Below are 23,177 nucleotides of genomic sequence, written 5' to 3' on the forward strand. Positions count from 1 at the left end.
GACATACATGTTTTTAGACTGTGGGGGGGAAACCAGAGTACACATGCAAGCACAGGTAGAACATGCTAACTCCACACAGAAACCCTCTGCCAGGTTTTGAACCAAGAACCTTCTTGCTGTGAGGCAACAGTGCTAACCACTCATCCACTGTGCTATCCACCCCTTAACATGTTTATTATTATGCCATACAAACTTATCAGCTGAGCTGCTGGGACCGTTTATCTACAAACATTTTCATTCAATTGTTTTTCTTTATTTCTACTATTTTCTACATTATAGTTTAGTACTGAAAATATTAAAACTATTACATATGGAATTATGAAAGTAATGTCTGAGGTAGCACTTTACTCTTCTTCTTGGTATAATCTGAAAATGTGCTTTGGGTCTTGTTCTGCTGAAAAACAAATAATGGTCCATCAGCCAGCTTGGCATACCAATGTGTAATGTGGTTGCCATGCTGATTAAGTGTGCCTGGAACTCTGCATAAATCACCAGCAGTACCAGCGGCAAAGCAACCTCACATCATCAAAGCACCTCCTTGATGCTTCATATTAGCAACCACACATGTAGATGCTCAGCTGTTTACATTCTTTGCATCTCAGAAAGATACGAGAGTTGGAACCAAATATCTCCAATCTGAACTCTTCAGACCAAAGTACGGGTCCTTTCTTTGTGTTTCTCAGTCCAAGGAGTTCTCTTCCTCTTGTCGGTGTTCCTGGGTAGTGGTTTCTCAGGAGCAGTTTGACCTTTACTGCCTGATTCCTTCAGTCTCCTGCAAACAGATGGTGCTAAACTTATCCACTTTAGCAGAAGAAACTCTTCCTTTGCACTGCCCCTTTCCCTTCTAGTGTTGGTAGCTGTTAGTGCTGTTGGTGTAATGAGAACAGTGTAAGCAGAGCAGAAAGGCATGTGCAGAATTCACTCTTTCTTAGGTCAGACAAAAAAAAACAACATTTCTTGAATTTTGTGAGGAACAAAAATGTTGACGACTGCAGAGGATTTGGACAACACTAGAGGTCTAGGGCAGAGACAAAACATTACAATGAGTACACGAAAGTGTTCGTGACCTCACATATTCACATGAATATTCACGTGAAATGACCTATAAATGCTGGTTTACACTATATACTTAAAATGTCTTTCATCTGTTCTCTCATTGCTTCAGCAAGAACAATGAGGCCTCACAGTATTTTTAAGGAGCCTGTCAGTGTCATTTCTCTGCACCCCCAGCTCCTTCATAATCTCTTCTCTAATTGACCCAAGAGATATAAATAGCATCACTGTAGCCATCAAGAGATGATTGCTTCACTTACAAGTATAATGCATTCTTAGGATCCAAGAGAAGGTTCATGTTCCCTTTTCCTTGGAAGTGAGAGTAGCAGTGTATGTGTAAGTTTTACTTTTTCATTTTGTGGCATTATTTGTTTTTACAGTTTTAATCACTTCATAGCAACACAGCAAAACTGGAGTAATGACACAATCATGAGGCGAAATTTTAATTGTAATTTATTTTTATGTACATTAATGTACTATATCTGCAAATACTGTAAGATAGCTTGATGCGTGTCAATGCAAATTAAAGTGCATTGGCAAGTTTGTCATTTAAATGGTGTATTCCTCTGAGCGTGGCAGCAGCAGTATTTGACCCAGCTGGCCCGACAGCAAGCTAACCACAGTGACGCAAAAGCAAGGCCCACAATTTGCATTAAAAGAGAAAACATTTAACCCTATTTGGTCATAATAAGTGTAAGCTGTTACATTCGGCCTGAAAATACCAGGTACTGAATGCACCCTGTATGTGTGACCTCTCACTTACACCAGATTCCTTAATTTAGCCACCTTGTGAAAGTGTGAAATCCTAAAATTATAGTCCTGCACAAAGATGGCAGTGGGTTCCCCTTTTAGAAAGTTATTGACCCCTGATAAACACATAACTCTGGTCCATCTGTTTATGATTTTGCATAAAACTCTCATACAGTAATCTTACAAATATAGGTTTTATATCATGGTAAGTTCAAGATTCATATCAAGATGGAGAAAGCAGTTGACATGCAAAATACCTTGCTTTGTCTTTTTGTTCAAGCAAAGATGTCTTTTCAGCAGAGTTCTCTGTGGGTTAACAGAACAAAGACTAAGACATCCACTTTTGTCACTGCACCATTGTGAAATAACAATTCGTGGGCTCAAAACGAATGGTGGCTTAAATTTAATTACCTGACATCTCAGTGAAGTCTTTGTCTATTCAGCTTAAAGGGGTTACATCTCTCCATATCTGTCTCTGACACCTCTGGGTCTCTGTCTGCAGCCTAAAATCTAACTAACAAATGAGTTTAATTTATTTTTAATTAGTATTTTAAAGTAATTATTTGAAATATTATTTTAATAATTTCAAATTTATTTTCAGTTCAACAAGAGAGTGAAGTTAATACTGATTACAAGCCCAAGTTCTTGTATTTTAGGTAATCACAGTAATTTACCAATATCTTAAAATACAAAAAGGTTTTAAAGACAATTTCACTGTCAACAACAGGACATCAAATATTCTCTCTTATTTTAGAGGCACTTGGCATGCTGATTAGAGATTTTTTAAACTTTTTTTGAACCTACACTTTTTCTCTTTTCTATTCACTTTTATTTTTAAACATTCAGCCAATTCCCTATTATCTCCCAAGCTAACCATTTCCTTTTCTGGACAGAAAACATCCCTCATCCTCTCCTGTGTACCACACAGAGGAGAAGTTAAATGATGTAATCTACCTCCACTGGTGGAAAAAGCTTTGCTCTAATTTTGGCTTTAATAGCTAACTTTGTAAATCTCTGTGGACCTGCATGCCTTTGTAAAGGAGTGACAGGGGAGGCCTTCTGTCCTATATGTCATTCAGTCTTTCTTTCGTCATATCTACGCAAGTAGCTTCATCAAATCACATGACTTGCTTTACTAGGTTATGTCAGAGGCAAGACGAGTGGAAAATAGCAGAGTGGGACAGAGAGGTGGGGATAATGAGAGGAGATTGGAACATTTTTGAGGGCAGGAGGTATGGATATGAAAAAACAAGGATAATGGCAGAAAGATTAAACTAGGGAATGAGAGGGACACAAAGATGAGGAATAAGCTGACACCTTGGTGATATAATTCACTCATGATTATATATTTAAAGCAAGGTGGAGTGGATACAAGAGCAGAAAACCTCAGAGCTCATGAATCACTATGAAATTGGCTATGTAGGGTGATGGGTGGAAATTAGCTAGTTTTTTAAGGATGGTGACCAATTCATAAGTCTAGTTTTGAAAAGCAGTGTTGAATACAAGACTAACACCTGTGATCACCAGGCTATTCGGGTCAAGTTATGTTTTTAAAGCTGGAAGTTGTTGCAGTAAATACAATAAAAAGCCAAATCACAAATCACATAACGTTGCGTTTCATGAGAAGTTTCCAGGAGTGTGTTAGAGTAAACCCTCCAGTCAATTCAGTCATTTGTGGAAAATTACAGAAATTACAGACTAATGCCACATTCCTGGAAATATTGTTTATCGGCACTTTTTGCCTTCTCTCCCTGGTCCCATGTGTTAAATAAACAAATTTAATAATGTGGCAGTAAACCACTGTAACAACATCCTTTCCAGGGAATGTTAATAAGGAGTCACCACAGGAGGTAAGGCAAAAAAACAGGAAACAAGTTGATGATTGAACTTGGAACTAGAATGTATTCTACCCATGTTGTACAGCGCCAATAAACTGGTATTTTAATTGAAGATAGTAATTTTTTTAAATAACAATTTTACCAGATTGCTCAATAGCTAATGCCCACCTGTTTTTTGTTTAAAGTGGCTTATTTAAAATTGATGGCTGTTAATAGCACACTGCACTAAGGAAAAGCTTTTGGAATATCCGAAAACTAATTTTTTTTTTTTTTTTTTTTTGGCCAATTCATGTATATCAAGAATAAGAGTGTTTATTACTGCAAAAAGTAATAATTTTCAGCACTTCACTATTCAGGAACCAAAATGTGAAGTGCTCCATAAGTGGCCATGTGGTGGTGCTACAGTGTTTGCTCCACATATAAACAGAGCATGAAGCGCAAAGTTTTTGCCACATTTTGCTGAAGTAGGTTAAATAGGTTTTTCAGATTTTATGCTAACTAACAAGCTGCCAGGACTTAAAAGGATAATTCTCTCAGCTGGCAGCCTTATAACAAAATAACATAATTAAATATGTTATGACAGAATTAATACTTTTTGATCTTAGTATCATGACTGATATTATCTAAAACAAGATCATCTACCGATCATGTTGGGAAGAGTACTTGTACATTATCTCTGGTGTGTTTACATATATTTCTACTCATGTAAAAACCATTTCCCTGTGTGTGTGTGTGCGTGCATGTGTACGTGTTTGTGTCAGAGAGAGAGGGCCTTATGTCACATCAGGACAGGCCTGTCAGATTGTGTGTGGGCCATGGTGCTGAGTCTGTGTCACACTGTGTTCCTGTCTCAGCATATTAGAGCCAAGCCTCTGTGATGATGCAGCTAATGCTGTGACATCAAAGAGAATGAAGCGTAACATAGCACAGATAAACTAATACACACCAAAATATAATTTCCAGCCGTGTCCTGAGGTCGGAGGTTTACATTTTTTCCCTCAGCACAGCCCAGGGACTGCTAGCCTTTAGTGGCTTTATTATTGTTTTATATTTTTAGTCAGATTGTGGTTGACAAACTGTGGGAACCACAATTTCAAACCACTTTCTGAGACTTTTGATTGGTATCACTGTTTTTGTCAAATAGTGTTCCACTAAATCAGAATTTCCATTAGAAAGCTGTAACACACATCTGTTTAGTGCAGATACGTTAATGAAATGAGAAAATTATTTGACATGTTGCTGCTTTCTTTGTTTTATATTCTTGTAAATTCACAATTTTTGGCTTTTGGTCTGTTTGAATGGCAGGAGCAGCACAGCACACTAGCTGGGATTCTAGACTGGTACTGTTTTCCATACTCAAAGTTATTTTAGAGTGTTATTGGGATTCAGCCTAATGATACATGGTAAACATGAGAATGCCCAACAGAAGCATGACTGTGACCTAGTTTGTTGTTCACAAAACCAGGGTATGAGGGGGAAAAAATGCAGCAGAGCCAGGAATATATTCATGCTTTGCTTTTAATCACTTCATAGAAAAAGTATTTGAGATTTATTTCTGGACACAATATACAATATAATACCATACATTGTGTGAAACATTTAATAACCCACCTGCAACAAATGGTGTACTTGAACATATTATTGACAATTAAAAAAAAAAATCCCATCTCTCATGCAGATAGTGCTAAATCTGGCTAACATTTGGACACAACTAGGACCAAAAAAGCTTGAACATAGATAAAACATTGTTAATACAAATTTGAATTTTAAAACTGCTAACAAGTTTGGTCAGAAAGAGTTCACACATTAGCACAATCAGTTACATAAGATCATGTTTTGTTGTTAGATCAGAACGATTCACGTCAGTGGCGGGTGTATTGTAGCATGCTACCAATACTCTACCCATCTTATCTACTTTAACATGAAGTGCGTTAAGTGTAAAAGGAGACAATCGCTGTGTTTTTGTCAGTTCGAACCTGCGTCTGGCCTCATATCAGCAATCTGCATTCAAATGCTGGATGGAGAAGCTTATGATGAGATAAAATAAGCTGCTTGTGCACTTTGATTCAAGCATTGTCTAAGCTTCTGTATACTTTAGCTAGCTTGCTTGTATCCTATATCCAAGCTTATGCGATTTAACATGTTCTCATGTTGCCTCTGGGTTACCAAATTGATGCTGCCAAATGGAAACCTTGTACCTTCAAAAACTCAGCTGATTCAAAATGATCAACAAAACAAGAATCAAATAAAAGCATTGACAGTTCTTTCTAAAATTCAGGCTAATTATAAGAACTGGAACTAAGCTAAAATTAAAAATGAGTGTAATTAAGATGATTCCAAGGTGAGCATTTTTGGTTTAATATTCATGCATAATATAAAGTCTTTCATTTCTTGTCTGTGGCATTACATTAAAAGACAATTTGAAGTTTTGGGTAAACATAAAAAGGCTGTTTTGAAGTTACAAAGTTCTCATATGACAACAACACATCTCTTTAGCTGCTGCTTTGCTGAGCACTCAAAACATTGTGCGAATATATATACTTAGATATATTTATATATATCAAAACAATATATAATACATATATAAAAAGACTCTAATCCAGAGTCTTCTACACATTAGACACCACCACTTCCAGGTAATGCAAGTGCATATAAATTAAAATAGATTTTACACTGAACCAGTATTTCTTATTTACAAGCTTAAAGTATAGAATAAATACACACTGTTATAAACAGCAAAAAGGACCAACTTGAGCTCCTAGCGACAAACAGTAGAGACAAAGGTGTGGAGTGATGGGGGTGAGGCCTGATGACAAAGTCAATACATCCAAACACACATACAGAAACACAAAGGCATACAAAACCTCCCATACATACAAACGGTTGCCACTTAAGCATGCTGAAGTGAAACTAGATGAAGTACCTTAGAGTATATCAGTAAACCACCATGGAAAAAGGTGAGATGGGATTACAGATGCAACTAGAACATCTATAAAAACGTGGAAGCCACAGGGGTAGAAATGTGAGGTCTGCAAACCATTTTTCAAACCATCCTCCACTTCATAAACAAAAGAAAACAAACAAAAAAAGAGACATTTTTGGTTGGTTTTTAAAACTACAGCACCTAATCATTTCAAAGGGGAACAGTCTGACATGTTGAATCCAGCTACCTCATCTATACTAAGTCCTAATAACCCAACTGTCCTGGAAACCTTATACAGTGGAGAGGGAGAGGGACAATTCAATTGACGTCAATGAGCAGAAGAAGCACTTGAGAAATTTTTAGTACAAGAAAGAAATAGCCGGCCTGATTGTTTTGGGGTGGTGTCTGTGGAGAGGGGTTTGTAAACCATGTCAATAGTGATGCTGATGAGGCTCTGTGATGCCTTTCAGACAGGCAGCTGCAAGAGCACCTTCAATCATCTGGTCTGGGACTGATTGCAGAGGGTTAGGGGGGCATTACATCAGACAGGTCCTGGTGTCAGGACCAGTTCCAGCTAACAGGGTTATTAAGACTGCAGCATACCTGTGGGCTAAAGATAGATTCACCACTGTTGTGCATTTTGTCCTTGGCAGATATAATTTCTGACTTGATAATAGATCTCAGCAGCTCACTGTCACGAGCTGTTTGTTTTTAGTGCTTTTGTTTCTCTGCTTATTTTTTTCTGGTAGAGGTTTGAACTGAGCTAACCTCAAGTTCACATCACACAACAAAAGCTGCAAAAATGACAAGACAAAAATCACATAAATCAAAAATCCCAATGATTTTGCACTCAAAATCTAGCAGGAATGCCTGACTATACAGTTGCAAGGAAAGGACTCCATGTCCTTATAATGTATTTTTCATTAAAAGTCAAGTTTCGGTGTGAATAAGTAGGAAGCCCCAATGGTCTGCAGACTACTCAAAGGAAAAGCAGATGTGAAACTGATGCAGTATTAAAAATGAGTGATGTATCATCCCAATGTGACTGTGACATTCATCGACATTTGTAATAGAAAGCAACAAACCAACCGTAACACACAAACCATGAGTGAACATAAGCGTTTGAATTCCACATCAAAAATATTGTGCTCAGACTGAGAAATGAGATGTGCATACAATGTTGGATGTTCACGTTTCCCTCTTTAAATGCGTTTGTCCAAAAGTTGTTTGTCGAAGTTTGTTTGGATTTCTCTATTGCCCAATACATGGAAGACTTCTCTTTTTAACATACAAAAACAATTTGCTCTTTCAGATAAGAAAAAAACATTTCACATACATACTAGAGTGTTCAATAAATAAAAAACTATTATAAAGACAATAGTAAAAAAAGGCACACAAAAGTCCTTTGACAAATGGTACAGGAAAAGTAAACACTTTCTCTTGCTATACAAATGTGTCTCCATCAGTAGATCTTACTCTATGCTACTTCTAGATCATATCTGTAAAAAAGTCTTAAGGTACAAAACTTCTCTCAGTAGTGTCAATGTCCATATAATGCCAGTCCAGAAAAGAAAAGCAACGATTTCTCAAACTGGCCCAAATCCTTCAAGTTCCACCCTCAGTCTCTCCTGTTCATCAAGACTAAAATGTTCGCAGTAATTATTTCCTGAGAACTCTGAAGCCGCTTCACTGAAACTGTCCGACTGTGTCTGGCTTCAAACACCCAAGTGCAACACACCCCTGTGCGGGCCAAAATTTAGCCCTTGCTTCTGTGGGCTTATTAAAAAGCACAGCTGCAAGAGGATTTCCCCTCTTCTTATTCTAAAAACTTTCAAATCATCGCAGGAGCCTGATGATGGAAGCCCTATGTGTCTGTGGGTGATGCCTCATGTGTCACGATCTCTATTGCCGTTGTGGGCTCCATCATGCCACTATCCTCCTGCTCTTGACCATCCAAATAGTCCAGAGGTGGAGATCGAGAATCTCCTAGACTATCCTCCTCCTCCTCTTCTAACTCTTCCTCCTCCTCTTCCTCCTCCCCTTCAACATCTTTCTCTATTCCGTCCAAGTCCTCCTCCTCCAAGGTCAGCTCAAACTGAAATTTCTCGCCGCCTCCCTGCCCTCCAGTGCCTCCGCTGTGTCCATGTGTGCCTTGGTCATAGAAGGGTGGGGAGGGACTCTGAGGAATCATGCTCTGGTACCAGTTCCTGTTGTCCTCCAGTGTGTCCAGAATGTCCTGGGCATCTGGATGGACCAGATCAGCCCATGTCTCCCACAGAGGGTGCACGATATAGTCGATGAAACCCACCTGAAAGGGGCAAATGATTTAGTGAGTTTCATCTGAAGCTTTGATGCATATATGAGAATTTGTGCATAATTCAGTTTGTGTCCTTTGTTGCCTACCTGGCTCTTCTCCACAGAGGCTGTGTGTTTATCACACATAGGGCTGATCTCCATCCCCCTTTCCCTCTCTCTGTCTCCCTGGTGGAAGAACTCCTCCATTATCCGATCAGTCCACTGACGATACAGTTCCAAGGACTTAGTGGGGTTGCTCAGGTCAGCACAGTGGACCATGTTACGCAGCACCTGGAAATAATAGAAGGGCAATTTAGTAAAACTTTACACATTAAAAGCATCTACAACCCTGTATTCATTTCTTAGAATTTTTTAGTGTTAATTAAGAAATTAGTAAAAAATTGTACAAATCAATAATACAGATTGCCAAAAAAAAAACATTTCTTGCAGAACAGACATTTCAATGCTTGGTATGAAAGGAGGTCATCTACACAACAAACCAATAAAGAAGTCCCCAACAGACCATTAGGGAATTGTGGAGAGAGCATTTAAGGATAAAAAGAAGATGGATGGCGTCAGAAATGGAAGGACAGTGGGAGCAGAGATCAGCTATGTAGGAGGCAGGCTAATGATCATTAGCTGAGTAACTCTACCAACACTGGCTATTGATTAGAGCTATTAAAAGCAGGTACAAGAGAAGCTGAGGGCTTACAGTGTGTACAGTGACAAGTGTACATAATGTTCGTAATCTGAGTTATGTGTTTGAATATTATTGTGTGATACATGTTAATAAGTTGTCCTGTAAAAACAAACACCCACCTGTATCCTGTCAGTATAATTGTCCAGCAGTAGCACTCCAGAGCTCGTCACCTTCTTAGTCTCCACCATAGTCTTCAGGTCAGCTAGCAGACTCATGTGCTTCGACATGTCGGTGGCCAAAACCTGTGCAAAAGAGAGAAAAAACCACATCCTTACTGTCAGAGCAATTTGGATAGACTATGTTTTTAAATTTAGACGATCACAGAACAAAGTATGAATCAGGAAGTCTTACCATATCGATGACCATCTTGCGTAGGGACTGTCTCTGCTTCTTAGTGAGGTTCTGGAAGATATCACAGTTGTCTTCCTGTAGTAGCTTGAACCCCACAGCTAAGTGATGGTTCTCCAGCACAGACTCATCGTTGTACATCAGTGCCAGCTCAGAGTCTAGGCAGAGATAAAAACAAGATTTCATATTTCAGTCTTTGTCACAGTTGCTTCTGTTTGATTTGGTGCCATGCAAAGCAATATTTTGACTTACTGGTATTGATTAGGAATTGATTTGATACTCCAGGATGGTCGACATCATGGATAGCTGCAGCAAAGATGGCAGCCAGGATCTCAAGATCTGTGAAGACCGCCTGAAAAGAAATGAGAAGCAAAATAAGAACACTTTCTGAAGATAAAAAATATCACAAAAACACCGCTAATCCATGCCCAGTAACTACTGATTCTAAGAACATTGTGTGAGGGAGCGATAACAGACCCAGGGTTATCCATGAAATCCTTGCAATTAAGAAAACTTATTTTTATCCTTAAGAAATATAGTTGTTTGTCATGTTTTGACTTAGGAAAACAGCAGTTCCAGTTAACACAAGGCCAGAGAAGCATTATTTTAAAATGTTTCCTCAGCCAAATGGCAGGCAAACTATCTGGCTGCCTGTTAAAAACCACAGAGTATAATACTGGGGCTGCTGGCAGCGATAAGTAAACGTTAGAGGATCAAGAAGATTAATTTATGTTCTAACGACTGAGGCATTCAGACCCGTCTGGTGACCTCTAACCAGCTACTCCGATTTCAGGAGAGCTATGAGAAAACGCACACAGTAAAGATGGATGCATTCATCCACCCATTCCAAACAGTGAATGGATGGATGAGTGTTGGAGCAAAGTAAGCCAGTGCAGAGAAGGGAAAAGATGATTCAGTGAAAAGCTGAGCTTTTTAAAGCCAGTTGTCTAAAGCGAAATGCTTCACGTTATGTTATGACTTACATCCAGGGCTGGAGTTGAGAGGAGGATGTGTGTGGACTGGGCTACGTCAGCAGCATGCAGACTATTATGGTAGGCCACATCTGAATGGTAGTGATCTTCCAATGTCATCATGTAGGCCACAAATGTGTCCACTGGAATCTTAAATGTCTTCAACAGGTCTCGCTCCTAATAAAGTAAGATATTATAGTACAGAATAAGTGTGGATCATTACAGTGAACACACAACAGATTTTGTTCTGCATGGTGTTCTATAAAACTGATAAAAGTAGGACACTCCATACCTGGAAGATGGCATACATGATGCAGGTAAGAGGTCGGTTGTTGGAGTACTCTGAAACAGTAAATATGTTGAGGCCCCACTTGTTCAGATCCTCCAGCTCCTTGGAGAGCAGCTCTTCCTTATCTGTCTTGACACCAAAGCGGGCAATGCTGCTGCTGGAGAGCGAAGGCCCATGGGAGACCTTCTTGACCCCACTGATCTGTGTCATCAGCTGCTGCTTCTGCTGCTTCTTCTTTTCTCGTATCTTGGACGTCGGCGATGGGATCTCCACCTCGTTCTGTTTATCTGAGGGAGGAGAAAAACAGAGATGTGCTGTGAGGAAGAAGTCGATAAAATTCCTGTTTAACCTCATACAACTTGCATATGTTGTAATATGCCTTTCTATAAAAGCTGAATGGGGAAACCTGAGCCACCCAGGTTCCCTATAGAAACACCTGGAGCAGGTTAGTTCCTGAGGGGATCATCTGCAGTTCCATTCATTTGTTCATTCATGCTCCCTGTCCTCCAACTGCAATCTCTCCGAGCTCCCACTGTTCATTCGTCTCTCTCGCCCTCTCTCTGTCTCCTTCACAGTACCCCCACAGCCACCCCCACCCCCATCTATCAGCAGGTGGCTCACATCTCATCTCCTGCTCTTTTCACTCTTATAGGTCAGTCCATTGACAGACAGAGCTGCCTATGAAGTCGGTCATTCAATACACTGCTGCATCTTTTACAGTTTTATCAAAACACTAAGTACAGGGTATGATTTTAGTGGTTGGCTTATTTCATTTATAGGAGTACATTTGGTCTTGCCACAAACAGAGCAAATTATTTATAATTATTTTGTCAGTCTTCACACTTTGTCTAAAAATACACAGAGAAAACATTACCGCTTTCTGGCAACAACAAAGACCCTTTGTGTTTTGCTGTAGAAGAACTGAATAAATCTTGCAGGGACTGGTTATCGGCATGTATATGAGCTGCGCACTCATCTGTCAAGCCTCGATTCAGCTTATCGCTGGCCTATCAGCCTTCCCCTGTGGAAGGTTATTCAATTACCAGCTGTAATTCAAATAATCACTTTAACTCTCATGCTCTGTCTCTCTCTCTCTCTCTCTCTCTATCTCTCATTTTTTTCTGCCTTTCTCCCAGTCTCTCGATCTCTCTTCAGTCCTCCAGTGGTAATTGAGAATGGGCAGTTAAGCACTCTCAGACATGTGCTGTGTGGGAAACAAGGGGGAGAGCAATATATTGCCCTTTAATTTATTACAGGCCATCATCACCACTGCTGTGTGGTGTTTGTGTGAGCTCTGTCTGCGTTGAGAGAGATAGAGAGAGTTCAGATGGTGAAACAGAGAAGTTTGCAGTGTTATTCTTAAAATCGATGTCTGTGTATTAGTTTGTGCCATTATACAGTGAACGCTATTCAACAGTGGATTAGATTGAACTGATTAACCATTTCTGGAGGTTTTTATCTCAATTATCATGAACCTGGGTTTTGTTTTCCTCCAGATTAAGTCTCAGATTTGTGGTTTGGCTTGCAACAGTTTAGTTTGGTTTTTTTTTTTTTCAGTTTTTCCACTTGTGCATTTCATTCTTATCGCAAAAAAGCAAACAAACCAGAAACGTCTCAGATGAAGTAAACATCTGTTGTTTCAGGCTTTGTTCATTTCTTCTCCTTTCCTTGTCCTCTGTCACCTCCCACATTTATTTCAGTTTCATCTGAGGCCTTTTCATCCTCCTGCATATGCTCTCCTGTAGAGAGACAGATGTAGTGGGGAAGGTGCATGGTTTTTTAGAGGACCATTTCCCCTCAGTATATTCCCTAAACTAGGTGTGCTCTAGGGAATTATGACAGAATATTTCAACAACAGCTGTGGCAGGGAAGAGGTACACGAGCTGCCACCATGCAGTTGGCAAACAATCCTTGTTGTTGTCCAGCTCCACCATCAGCTGAAACATGTAAAAACCAGATAGTCTGGTTGGGGATTTGCAACCTATCTAAAAATAACCATGCAGATCCAGGCATATGGCAGGAAAATGTTCTGCCTTTAGTCCTGAATAGATGCTTTTATAAAAATAGTAGGAAGCAGGAATAAGTGCATTACTGCCATGCTACAAATCATAATGGATGAAAGGATTAAACAGTTCTGATGGTCAGCTAAGGCCAAACCAGGGCAGCTGTGCTGCGTTAGCCATTTTTGCCCATCTTAATTACTGTTTACTTGCACTGTCTTTCTATGGCCAGTAGGGTGATCCTGATTTCTTTATGGAGGCGATAGTCTTCTCTGTCTGGAATTCTCAAAGCAGCAAGAGAGGGAGTGAGAGGTGCAGGGACAACAAGGTGTTCCTGCTGACAACGATGCATTAAGAAGGGGATGAGTCACCCAATCTGCCGAGCTCATCTCACTGCCAACAAAGGGGGTTCCTCTGTGCCTCTATTTTCTCCTTCACTGCAATCAGCCCACTCCCTCCCTCCCTTTGCGCTCTATGATCCGGTGGTGCGGGAACTGCCGACAACTCTACGCTGGATTAGGATGCCAATCGATCAGAAGAACAGATTCTATAAATAGTCTTAACTACGTATACGTACATTCTATCTGGCATGTATTATCCTTTGTGTTTATCAATCATCTCCCGAGCATCTCCCTGTGGTGCAGGGCATTTGCCATCGTTACCATCATACATCTATGGAAAACTTGCATTTACCAAAGCCAACTTTTAATTGAATATAATCTCTAAAAATTTGATGATTATCTCTCTAGTGTTGATTAATGTTATTCTTTTCCTACACTGACGTTCCTCTATAGTTTGGCACCAGGGTTATGAAACATTTTCTATATGTGGGTGACAAAACAGCAGAAACAGTGTTTCTAAAGATGATACAAACACATACTGTAAATATTTAGCAATCACTATCTACTCTTAGATCTCAAATGTGCAACCCACCCTAACATCATCCAGTTCATGAAAAAAAAACAAAAAACAGTTGAAATATCCACTTTGGGCTATCAAGCTCATTTGTCATTTCACAATAGTCAGTCACCTCAATACCTTTTATTTTTCTACTTAGTTTGAGAAATATACATTTTGAACATTTTGGATGTTCAATTTTAATCACCATTATGAGCCCAGTGCCATAAATATCTAGACAATCTTAATGGCGCAGTGTTTTATGGTACGCCCCCACAGAAAAAGCCTGCCAGAGGAACTTGCACAGCTGAACATAATGTAAAAGACTGAGCCTCCACTAAAACATTGCAGTAAAGTAAAGAGGTGGGTATTTGTGTTAGACATTAAACATTTGTGGAAATTTATATTGTTTTTCTATGCATTTTTTGTGAATATAATTGTAGACTGCATTGTTAGAGGGGGATTCTAAAATTGGTGAATTTTATAAGCGTGATAGTTTTATTTACCGAGGAATGTGTTGGAGATGAATTCAGAAACCTGATTCCCAGACCGACTCATCTCAGATAGGTGCGTCAACTCCCGATTCAACATTCTCTTAAACTGCAAGAGAAAAAAAGAGAAAGGGAAGGACGGGTTAGGAGGAGAGAAAAAATTGTGAGTTTCCACTGAGAGAAAACCTGTTAAAGTACAAAATTCCATGGAAAATGCAGCAGTGCCCTGTTTTATCTCCGCCAGCACAAAATTATTATAATAATTACAGCATCATTGGAGGGGCATTTTATTTTTCTCAGAAATTAATTAGGGTGTGGATTATTTGTATATGGGGAGGCCATCACATTTTAAAACCTTTCAATTCGCCTCCTGCAGCCAGTTTACAGTTTTATTACACTTAATCACATTTAGAGGCCTATTTAGCTGTTTTTCTTAAGTAAGTGTGAAAGAATTTCAATGATGTCAAGAGGAACTGCAACTGCCTACATTTTAGTAATGTTGAAGTACTTCTTACACCATTAACAGTTATAAATGGATGAAACGGATACAGAAACACAGAAACCAGGTACTGCAGTAGCAGCTGTTTTTGAGAGATTGATGCAAGCGCGTGCACACATGCACATTATCAGACATACAGACAGACACACAGCTCTGCAGAGGGCACAAGATGGAGCCTGTGCCACAAAATACCATCCTCTCAGACCCCCTTCAACATCATGGAAATATCATTTGGTGATGTAAGGCTAGCACATTATTCTGAAAACCTTTACAAAAACAAGTGGTATTATCAAAATGCCAGGTTTCTTCAGAAATAGCCTGTGATGAGTCAACAGCACAGTGGTACAATGACATGAGAGTGGTATCCCGAGAAGTTACGTATATAAGCGCCACACACCTTAATGTAACCCCAAGACACCGACAGCAGGTAATTGGCTTCAGGCATTTTGGACCCCGTTTTCTCGTTCCTACACAAAGCCAGAACTGTAATCCAATAGAAAAAATTGAGGCAGACAAAAAGGATTCTTTCAAAGCCAAAAAGGACCAAAAAAATCCCCTCTTCTCTCCTCCTGTGTTTCCCTTCTCAGTAGCTAAGAGAGCAGCTTGATAATGGCTCACTCTCTGTTTCAGCAGCAGAAAAGGGCCAGCTCTGAGTCTCCATGCCTGCGGATGGAAGGATAGAATGGTGCTCGGATGGATGTAGGAGAAGTCAGGCTCTATAGCCAGGCTAGGTGGGGAAGAGATCCAGCAAGCTCGGTAGCTCGGCAGCAGCAGCTGGAGCTGTGAGTTGGGGACTCGCAGCACGCTGATGAATAATGGAGAAGTACCGAGGAAGGGAGGAGGGGAAAAAAACAGCAATCGGGACAAGAGGAGGAGCAGGAGGAGACGAAGGAGGAGGGAGTGAGGCAGCAACCTTCATCTGACTGGAGGGGGGGTTCCTCCACTGGATTTGTCTTGGTTCGCTGCTCTCACTGCTGTAGAGCTTGCTCCCCTCCCACCCTGCTTCTCTCCTTCACTCGCTCCCCATGTTTCTCCCTTTTTTCGTTTCCTCCCTCTTCTATTTCTTTGTTTTCCCTGCTGTAGTCTGCCAGCCCCAGCAACATGCTTGATCCAGAATACATGAATTGACAGATAGTGGGGAGATGGGGGGAGCCCTAGTTACAGCTTTACAGTGTATATATATAAAGTGTTTGAGAGACTGATATGGAATATCCAGACATGGATTCCAGTAACTTTTCATCTTCTTTTATCTTTTTTTTCTGGCTGTACAAGCACTACAGATATCTCCCATCCTCTTCAATTCCCAGCCCATGTAATTCTTTCTTAAAAGCCATTTTCATGAAGCCAGCCATTGTGAAGGAATGTCATTAAGCTGTACAGCTATGCCTCCCCTCTAGAGTAAAACAATGAAGGTTTGTGAAAAAGGATGGGTCACGTTTTGAGGAATGTGAATTCACAGCAACTGTATTTTTATCGCCATTATCTCTATTATCATCCACTGCTCTCCCCCACCCTTCTCTCTCTTTTGAGTCTTCTGTTGTCTCCTGACACCCCTTAGTGCAGCGGACATTGTGGAGAACTCATAAGCCTGTTCATTATCTACATCCCATAATAATATTAGATGCTGTCAGGGTGTCTGTAGAGTGCTATTTTTAACAAGTGAGATGCAAACAGTGAGGAAAGATGGAAAGAGTTTGAAAATAAGAGAGAAAGGAGAAGATATGGGAGATAATTGCACCCTTCCCCAATTTAGGTGACATCAACCCATAGTTTCTTCTCTTTGCCTGTTAAATGTGACTACGCCAATTACCAGAACATCCCAACGCCATGGCAACAGCATCAGGCAGTTGCTATATGGCTGTTTTGGAAGCAGAGGAGAGAGAAGAGGCTTTCCCCTTCCCTTCCCAGGCAGACATGTGGTGTAGCTGCTGAGCTGTCACGAGGACACACCACACATCGCCTTCACTCACATCAGTCGACGCACAGACCGTCTCCCCCTTCCTCGTCTCCGTGTCTCCCTCACTCTCTACCACTTACATGTCAATTTCTCTCTCAGCTGCCACTTTCCAACATGGTCATCAATCCTCCTGTCTGTCTGCTGTGCTGGCAGAATCAATGGGCTGTCCTTAGAAGCAGGTGCTGATACTGCTGCAGTGTACAATGCTTGGGCCACCTGACAGGGATACACCATTACCTCAGTCGCACTGGCCAAATTTGAGTTTGTGCTGCTGTCACGACTCCTGTTGGTGAAGCCCTCGAGGATGGCAGCAACATTTCACTAATAGGAAAATATCCATAATGCTTGACACAAAGCCAATCCATGGGAAACTGTACAGTAAACTGTGGTTACCCCTTCCAGTCTAATATATTTGTGTTTGTGTGTGTACGGGTTCAGAAATATGAGTGGGAAATCAAAGTTTCCCTAGAGGATTCCGGATTATCCTCCCACTGAGGGAAAGAACCAGAAGCAGGGAGGTGGGATGCAGGAAAACAGGGAAAAAAGAAAAAGAGAGGAGGCAGCTCTTTATATAATAACTCACTGCATAATATATAGGGAAACCAGAAATAACAGCAGGGGGTGTTTTTCTGCAGTGTGTTGAAGATCTATGCTTCCCTAGAGGCTGAGCGCAAGAACGCACACACACACACACACCTACAAATGCTATTATCTCCAGTTTAATAATGTTGATGCCGACATGTCACATGTCACATACATGTCTATATGTTTCTGTGTAAGGGTGTTACTGGCAGTATCTGATTTTATTGTTCTTTCAGGGCAGAAGCGAAGCTTCTTCACTTCCTACGAACATTATGACACCAAAGGAAGATTAGCCTCTTAAAACTCTGCGGGTATCACTTTCTCACATACTGACTGTATATTAGATATTTGTGTCATATCATTTTACCCATCACTCCTTCCTTTGCCCAGGCATAGGTCATTCACTTTCTATCTTCTATCCTTTTCCTGTTTTCCGCTCTTTAATTTTCCTTTTTCTTGGGTTACTATCATGCCCTTTTCTCTCTTTTAGCTCCATATCTCCCTCTCCTAACCTTTTACTCTCACGTTCTCCTATCCCTCTTTCATTCTCTGCTTGCACGGGATTGGGTTGATTCAGCAGAGAGCTGCTGAGACAGAAGCAGAGAAGGTGAATGGAGCCTGTGGCATTTCATTTTGGGAAAGGAGGGGCAAAGCTGTGCTTCCTCCATTAAGACGTGATTCCATCGGACAGCTCACAGTGGAGGGCAGCCAGGCAGACAGGTAGTCAGGAAAGCAGACATCGAGTCTCTCCCTGACATGAGACTGAGCTTGTGTACTCACAACAACATGCTTCCATTATCTGACTGGGCACTAGATTTAGACTGTATTTACTATAGTTCCTTTTTCTATACTGATTGTTGTCTTCGGCTGGCAGTAGTATCAATAATAATAATGATGGAAATTCATGGGACGGGTATTCTCCTTCTTTATAAATCATTCTGAGCATTGTGTGCTTGGCTAGGTTATGTTTTTTCTTGGTAGTACTGGGAATCCTTAAATGTCACATAAAGCCAGAATCACAAGTCCTGTCTCTTTTCTGTGTAAATTCTTTACTTGAAATCATCAGCTATTTTAATCTGATGTGGCTCAGACTGAAGTTGCGCCTTTGAACCAGTAGTGGGCGCACTATGCTCAGTCTGCTTTACAGCAACCAGTGTTAAGAGACCCTGCAGTGAAAGAGCTCATAACTTCACCAGAGGCTTAAACTTTATAAGCATTTGTCCTAAATATCAAAACATGCAAACAAATCATATTAGCACATCTTTAGCTTATTTGAATTGACTCTAATTATGTGTGAAATGTTTTGTGGTGAAAATGTCACTGGTGGAGTTTAGTCACACTTTTTAACCTGAGCTTTGCATTTTATTTATTGAACTCCTGTAAGTAAATTGAGTTCCATGACAGGACTTCTGAAATTTTTACAGTCCACATCACTGCTGACTGTGACTTCTGCAATGATATTTCTTTAGTAGTGATTCTATTTTAACAGTTGTGGTTTTTCTACGCTCTTCCTTTAGCATACATGACGCAGGATGGTAACATCAGCGTTATGGCATAGACCCACAGTGACATAACTGTAAAGATCGGGGAACCTACCTACGTATGAACCATGCGTATGCGAGGTAGAGATATAGGCAACTCGAAGAAACAGCCTGGCTACCTCTCACTTCCTCTGACTCACAAACACATGCAAGTGTGTATCTGTATGAGAAACCACATATTCATGTGTCTCTGAACCTTTGCAGTAAGCTTTATTGAAAAAGAGTGGTCAGCTTTTAGAACAGGAGATGAAAAGCAAGCAGGTTCTCAGCTGAATGAATCATTCCCATCACTCCCGGCTTTTCAGGCCTCAGTAGAATCAGATGTGGTCTGCAACACCATTTTTGGCTGGAGGAGAACTGTTAACAGGCTGCACAGACGCACTTGTCTAAGCTCTTGCTGATTCAAAAGCAAAAAGCATCCCTAAGTAAAATACCACACTGGTAGTATTATACCAAGTAAGATCTTTAAAAGCCCAAGACACAGAGAATCAGTAAAACTGCTTCTGCAGAATTCAACACTGAAATGACTGTTCAAATTGTACAGACAGGGACAATGTATTACTTGAACAGAGGTAATAGCAGGTGTCCCTTGACACTCTCCATCTCCTTTGTGAACAAACTGACCACTGAGCAGCCTCTGTCTCGCAGGATGGCCAGATCATTTTGCTTCAGTCATAAAAGAAAGAAACTCTGTCTCCAGGCATTGTTACTATGGTTGCAACCAAACTTATCACTTGCTTGGGACTTAAATCCACAGTCGTTTAGCTTACGGATTAACCTCCTTCCTTGTTTCCAAATGACCAGACTCCTCTAGAGACAGAAGGACTGTTTGCCCTTCTATCTCTACAGGAGATGCTCATTTTTCTGAAGATGATTCTCAGGTCACCTGTTTTCTGAGCAATAAATACACTAAACCCCTGCACTGACATTGTTCTAAAAATGCAATTAATCATCTGTAAAATGCACATAACTTTCTTTGACCTCAACCTCCTGTGTGAAAAGTTTAAGTACTCCCATAACCTCAAACTTATATGCACTAATACTATAAAGGTAACAAAGATGCAGAGAGATCTGCCAGCTATGATCAGCACTGAATTTAACTCTGAGCTTGAAGTCAAAGCTTGATGATACGTCTCAGCATTACAATACAAGCACTAATTCTATATAACAATAACTTTGACTTTGATTTCAAGCTTTGACATTGATAGTTAAATTGAGCATCATACCAAAAGAAGGTACAACTGCTTCTTGCTGCATGAACCTCTGAAAATGTAGGTATGAATGTATAATAGAAAAACAAAATGTATGCTCAATCAAAAACATACACCGGTACCTTACAGCTGCAGTAGCAAAATATGACATGTTTTTAAAAGGGAGACAACCACACAGGCACTCAGCGGCTGCTTCACTACGAAATATTTGAAGTCCTCTTAAAACTACCACTTTAAACAACACTAAAGGTTTCCTGAAAAGTTGCTTCACAATGTGAAATTCCCACCATGTTAAGCAAGCCACAGAAATTCAGCACTCAAAGTCCACACAAGACAGAAAACTCTACTGGCCATTAAAAAAAAAAAATATATATATATAAATGATTACAAACTGTTTATATCTAACAGCCTAAATTCCAAGAGAACCTACCTTTCTCCAACCATTCAGCTTTCCTAATTTCCTCTCTTTCTTGTCAAAGCAGCAGGCTCCCATGTTGCTGTGTGTAGCGCGCAGAGCAGAGTGGGTCTGCCGTCCGTTAAAGTGTCTGTCTCTGTCTGACTATAGCATGAGTAAAAAGACCAAGCTTCAGTTCTCTGACGCTAGGAAACGCCACAGCTCAAGTGACTCACTTTGGGTTGCAAGGTCTGACTTGACTTTACCTCACAGCCTGTGTATGTGGAGCAATGACCGTGTGTGAGTGTGGGAGAGAGATACTTCTGCCTCACACACACACACACACACACACACACACACTCCTTCATGGGGGTAGTCCCGCCTCTAGCATTTTGCTTTTCTTGTGCAGCCAGCAGTCACAGCCCTGAAGTTTACACTGTCGATCTGTCACTGATCGTTCTGCTGGCTAGAACACTTCCTGTTCTGATGAACACAGTGGATTTTCTTGAACTTCAACTACAAAAGATAGCCAGATATGTAGCTCGATTCTTTCCACAAAGTTGAAATCTATGCAGATGAACACCATAACAGTCACAGGCAAAGGAGTAGTCTTTTAACAGTCTTTGAATTGTTATTAATGTATCGACCTAACTGCTACGTACTGAGGTTCTCAAATGTGAAAATTTGCTGTTTTTCTTGGAATTCTGGACTGTTGGTTGGACAAAAATAAGACATTTTCAGATCTCACTATGTGCTCTAGGATATTGTGAGGGTGATTTTTCATGTTTATGTTTATTTTTTATTAATAAAAAGATTGCAGGAAATAATCCATTATCATGAAAATAATCAGTTGCAGCCTAAAATCTATTGTCCGACACCAGTCCAAAAACCTATAATATTTGATAAGAAAAAACAATAAAAAACAGCAAATCCTTGCATTTTAGAAGCTGGAACCAGAGAAGCTGATTGCAATTCAGGCAATATGCACTGAAAAAAACAAAAAGAGCTGTCATTCACATTTGAGAAAGTGGCAAGTGGTTGTTTGATATATGACTTTAACAATTTTTGATTTTTAAAATGTTTCTGTCAATCATTACTTGCATTATTGCACGACAACCCTGACACAGAATATAGTCCTACTTTACAAGCCTTGACCTGTCTAAATCAGCCATACATAACAGTGAGGACGGTCACGTAGTGTCCTCAGCAGTGGCAGTCCAATGCACTTTACCTTGGAGGTGCAACAGCAGTCTGTTCCATTTCCCCTCCCTTATACTCATGTTTCATACTTTGCCAGAGCATGAACAACCGTTTTTCCATCCTAAATAAAACAAGTAGTCAAGGATCACGGTGGCTGATTGGCATGTTCCTGTTAATAAAACCAGATCCCACATGACCGAAGGGCAGCAGCTGTATAATGTTTTATTGTAAAAACAAGGCCGGGGGGGGGGGGGTAGCTTAGATATCCGTGGGATTAACCTGCTGCTAATATGGATACACAGCTGCAGACACACTCTTGCACATGTAAACACATAGTGCATACTAGACAGGCATGTTGATGGAGAACTCCTTATCAGTATCTTATCCACAGATGACTACGTGTCAGGACACATTCACCCACCTGCCAAAGTGACATCGATGAGAGAGGGTCATAATGCACAACAAGCACACCGTGCCCCCCGACAGGCTGCACTGTGGCTGCACGTTGAGTGCTCATGTCTTCTCTTCACAAAAACTCACATTTCTGCCTAAAATTTCAGATCTGATTTTTCATAATTCTGAAAGATTAGATTTTGTGGTAGCTACTAAGAGAAAAATGTACAATTTCTCCTTGTACATCCCTCTTATAAAGTCTCCTTTCAGCTTTATATATTGTCAAAATGTTTCAGTCTAATAATCAGACTGGTCCGAGACCCATCGAAACCCCCTGTATCTCACACACTGGTCAGCAGAAGTCTAATACAATAGTTTCTGAAAACATCCCCATACAACTATCCCTGAATGATTTCATAGTTGGGATACTTTGGGATTTCTCAAAGCAGGGGGCTCCTGCATGTAACATCCAGTTCAATGCTGCCAGTTTTTCTCTGATTGCGAAAAAGGGTAAAATTACAGTCTCAAGTCAGATTCATCCTGTACGCCAAAAAATGAAAGTTGATAAAAAAAAAAAAAAACCCAGCAGCTTTAGCACATTTATAAATACAGTAAAACGTTGCTGTGAGGGACACACTGGTGTACTGTGCTCTCAGTTTACTGTTTATACTGCGCTCTTGTCATCACAAAGCCTTTTACCTATGTCTAGATGTCTATTTATTTAAATGAGTAACAATATTCATTCTGTGATTCAGCTGTCATCACATGTCCTAACTGAAGATAGTCCAACTGACTGTCAGTGTCGTCATCTGGATCTGCGTCCAGATGACGACAGAAATCAGACA

At 40.3% G+C, this 23,177-nt stretch overlaps 1 protein-coding gene across 4 annotated transcripts in view; it reads right to left on the reverse strand.

Moving 5' to 3' along the window:
* Nucleotides 1-5,141: 5,141 nt before the first annotated feature.
* The window catches only part of pde4ba (phosphodiesterase 4B, cAMP-specific a), a 142,561-nt gene continuing 124,525 nt past the window's right edge, over nucleotides 5,142-23,177 (reverse strand). For 2 of the 4 annotated variants that reach the window (XM_026323697.2, XM_026323698.2), the window contains 8 exons: nucleotides 14,571-14,664; nucleotides 11,171-11,454; nucleotides 10,891-11,055; nucleotides 10,160-10,259; nucleotides 9,911-10,065; nucleotides 9,679-9,801; nucleotides 8,968-9,150; nucleotides 5,142-8,872 (listed from right to left, as the gene is read on the reverse strand). In XM_026323697.2, coding sequence (XP_026179482.1) covers nucleotides 8,429-8,872; nucleotides 8,968-9,150; nucleotides 9,679-9,801; nucleotides 9,911-10,065; nucleotides 10,160-10,259; nucleotides 10,891-11,055; nucleotides 11,171-11,454; nucleotides 14,571-14,664 — 1,548 coding nt within the window. In that variant the 3' untranslated portion in view covers nucleotides 5,142-8,428. Of the gene's footprint in view, nucleotides 8,873-8,967; nucleotides 9,151-9,678; nucleotides 9,802-9,910; nucleotides 10,066-10,159; nucleotides 10,260-10,890; nucleotides 11,056-11,170; nucleotides 11,455-14,570; nucleotides 14,665-15,451; nucleotides 15,538-20,775; nucleotides 21,059-23,177 lie in introns of those variants that run through there. The other 2 variants (XM_026323700.2, XM_026323699.2) reach the window with 2 other exon arrangements.

Source organism: Mastacembelus armatus, chromosome 4, assembly GCF_900324485.2.
Source record: "Mastacembelus armatus chromosome 4, fMasArm1.2, whole genome shotgun sequence".
Taxonomy (NCBI): Eukaryota; Metazoa; Chordata; class Actinopteri; order Synbranchiformes; family Mastacembelidae; genus Mastacembelus; species Mastacembelus armatus.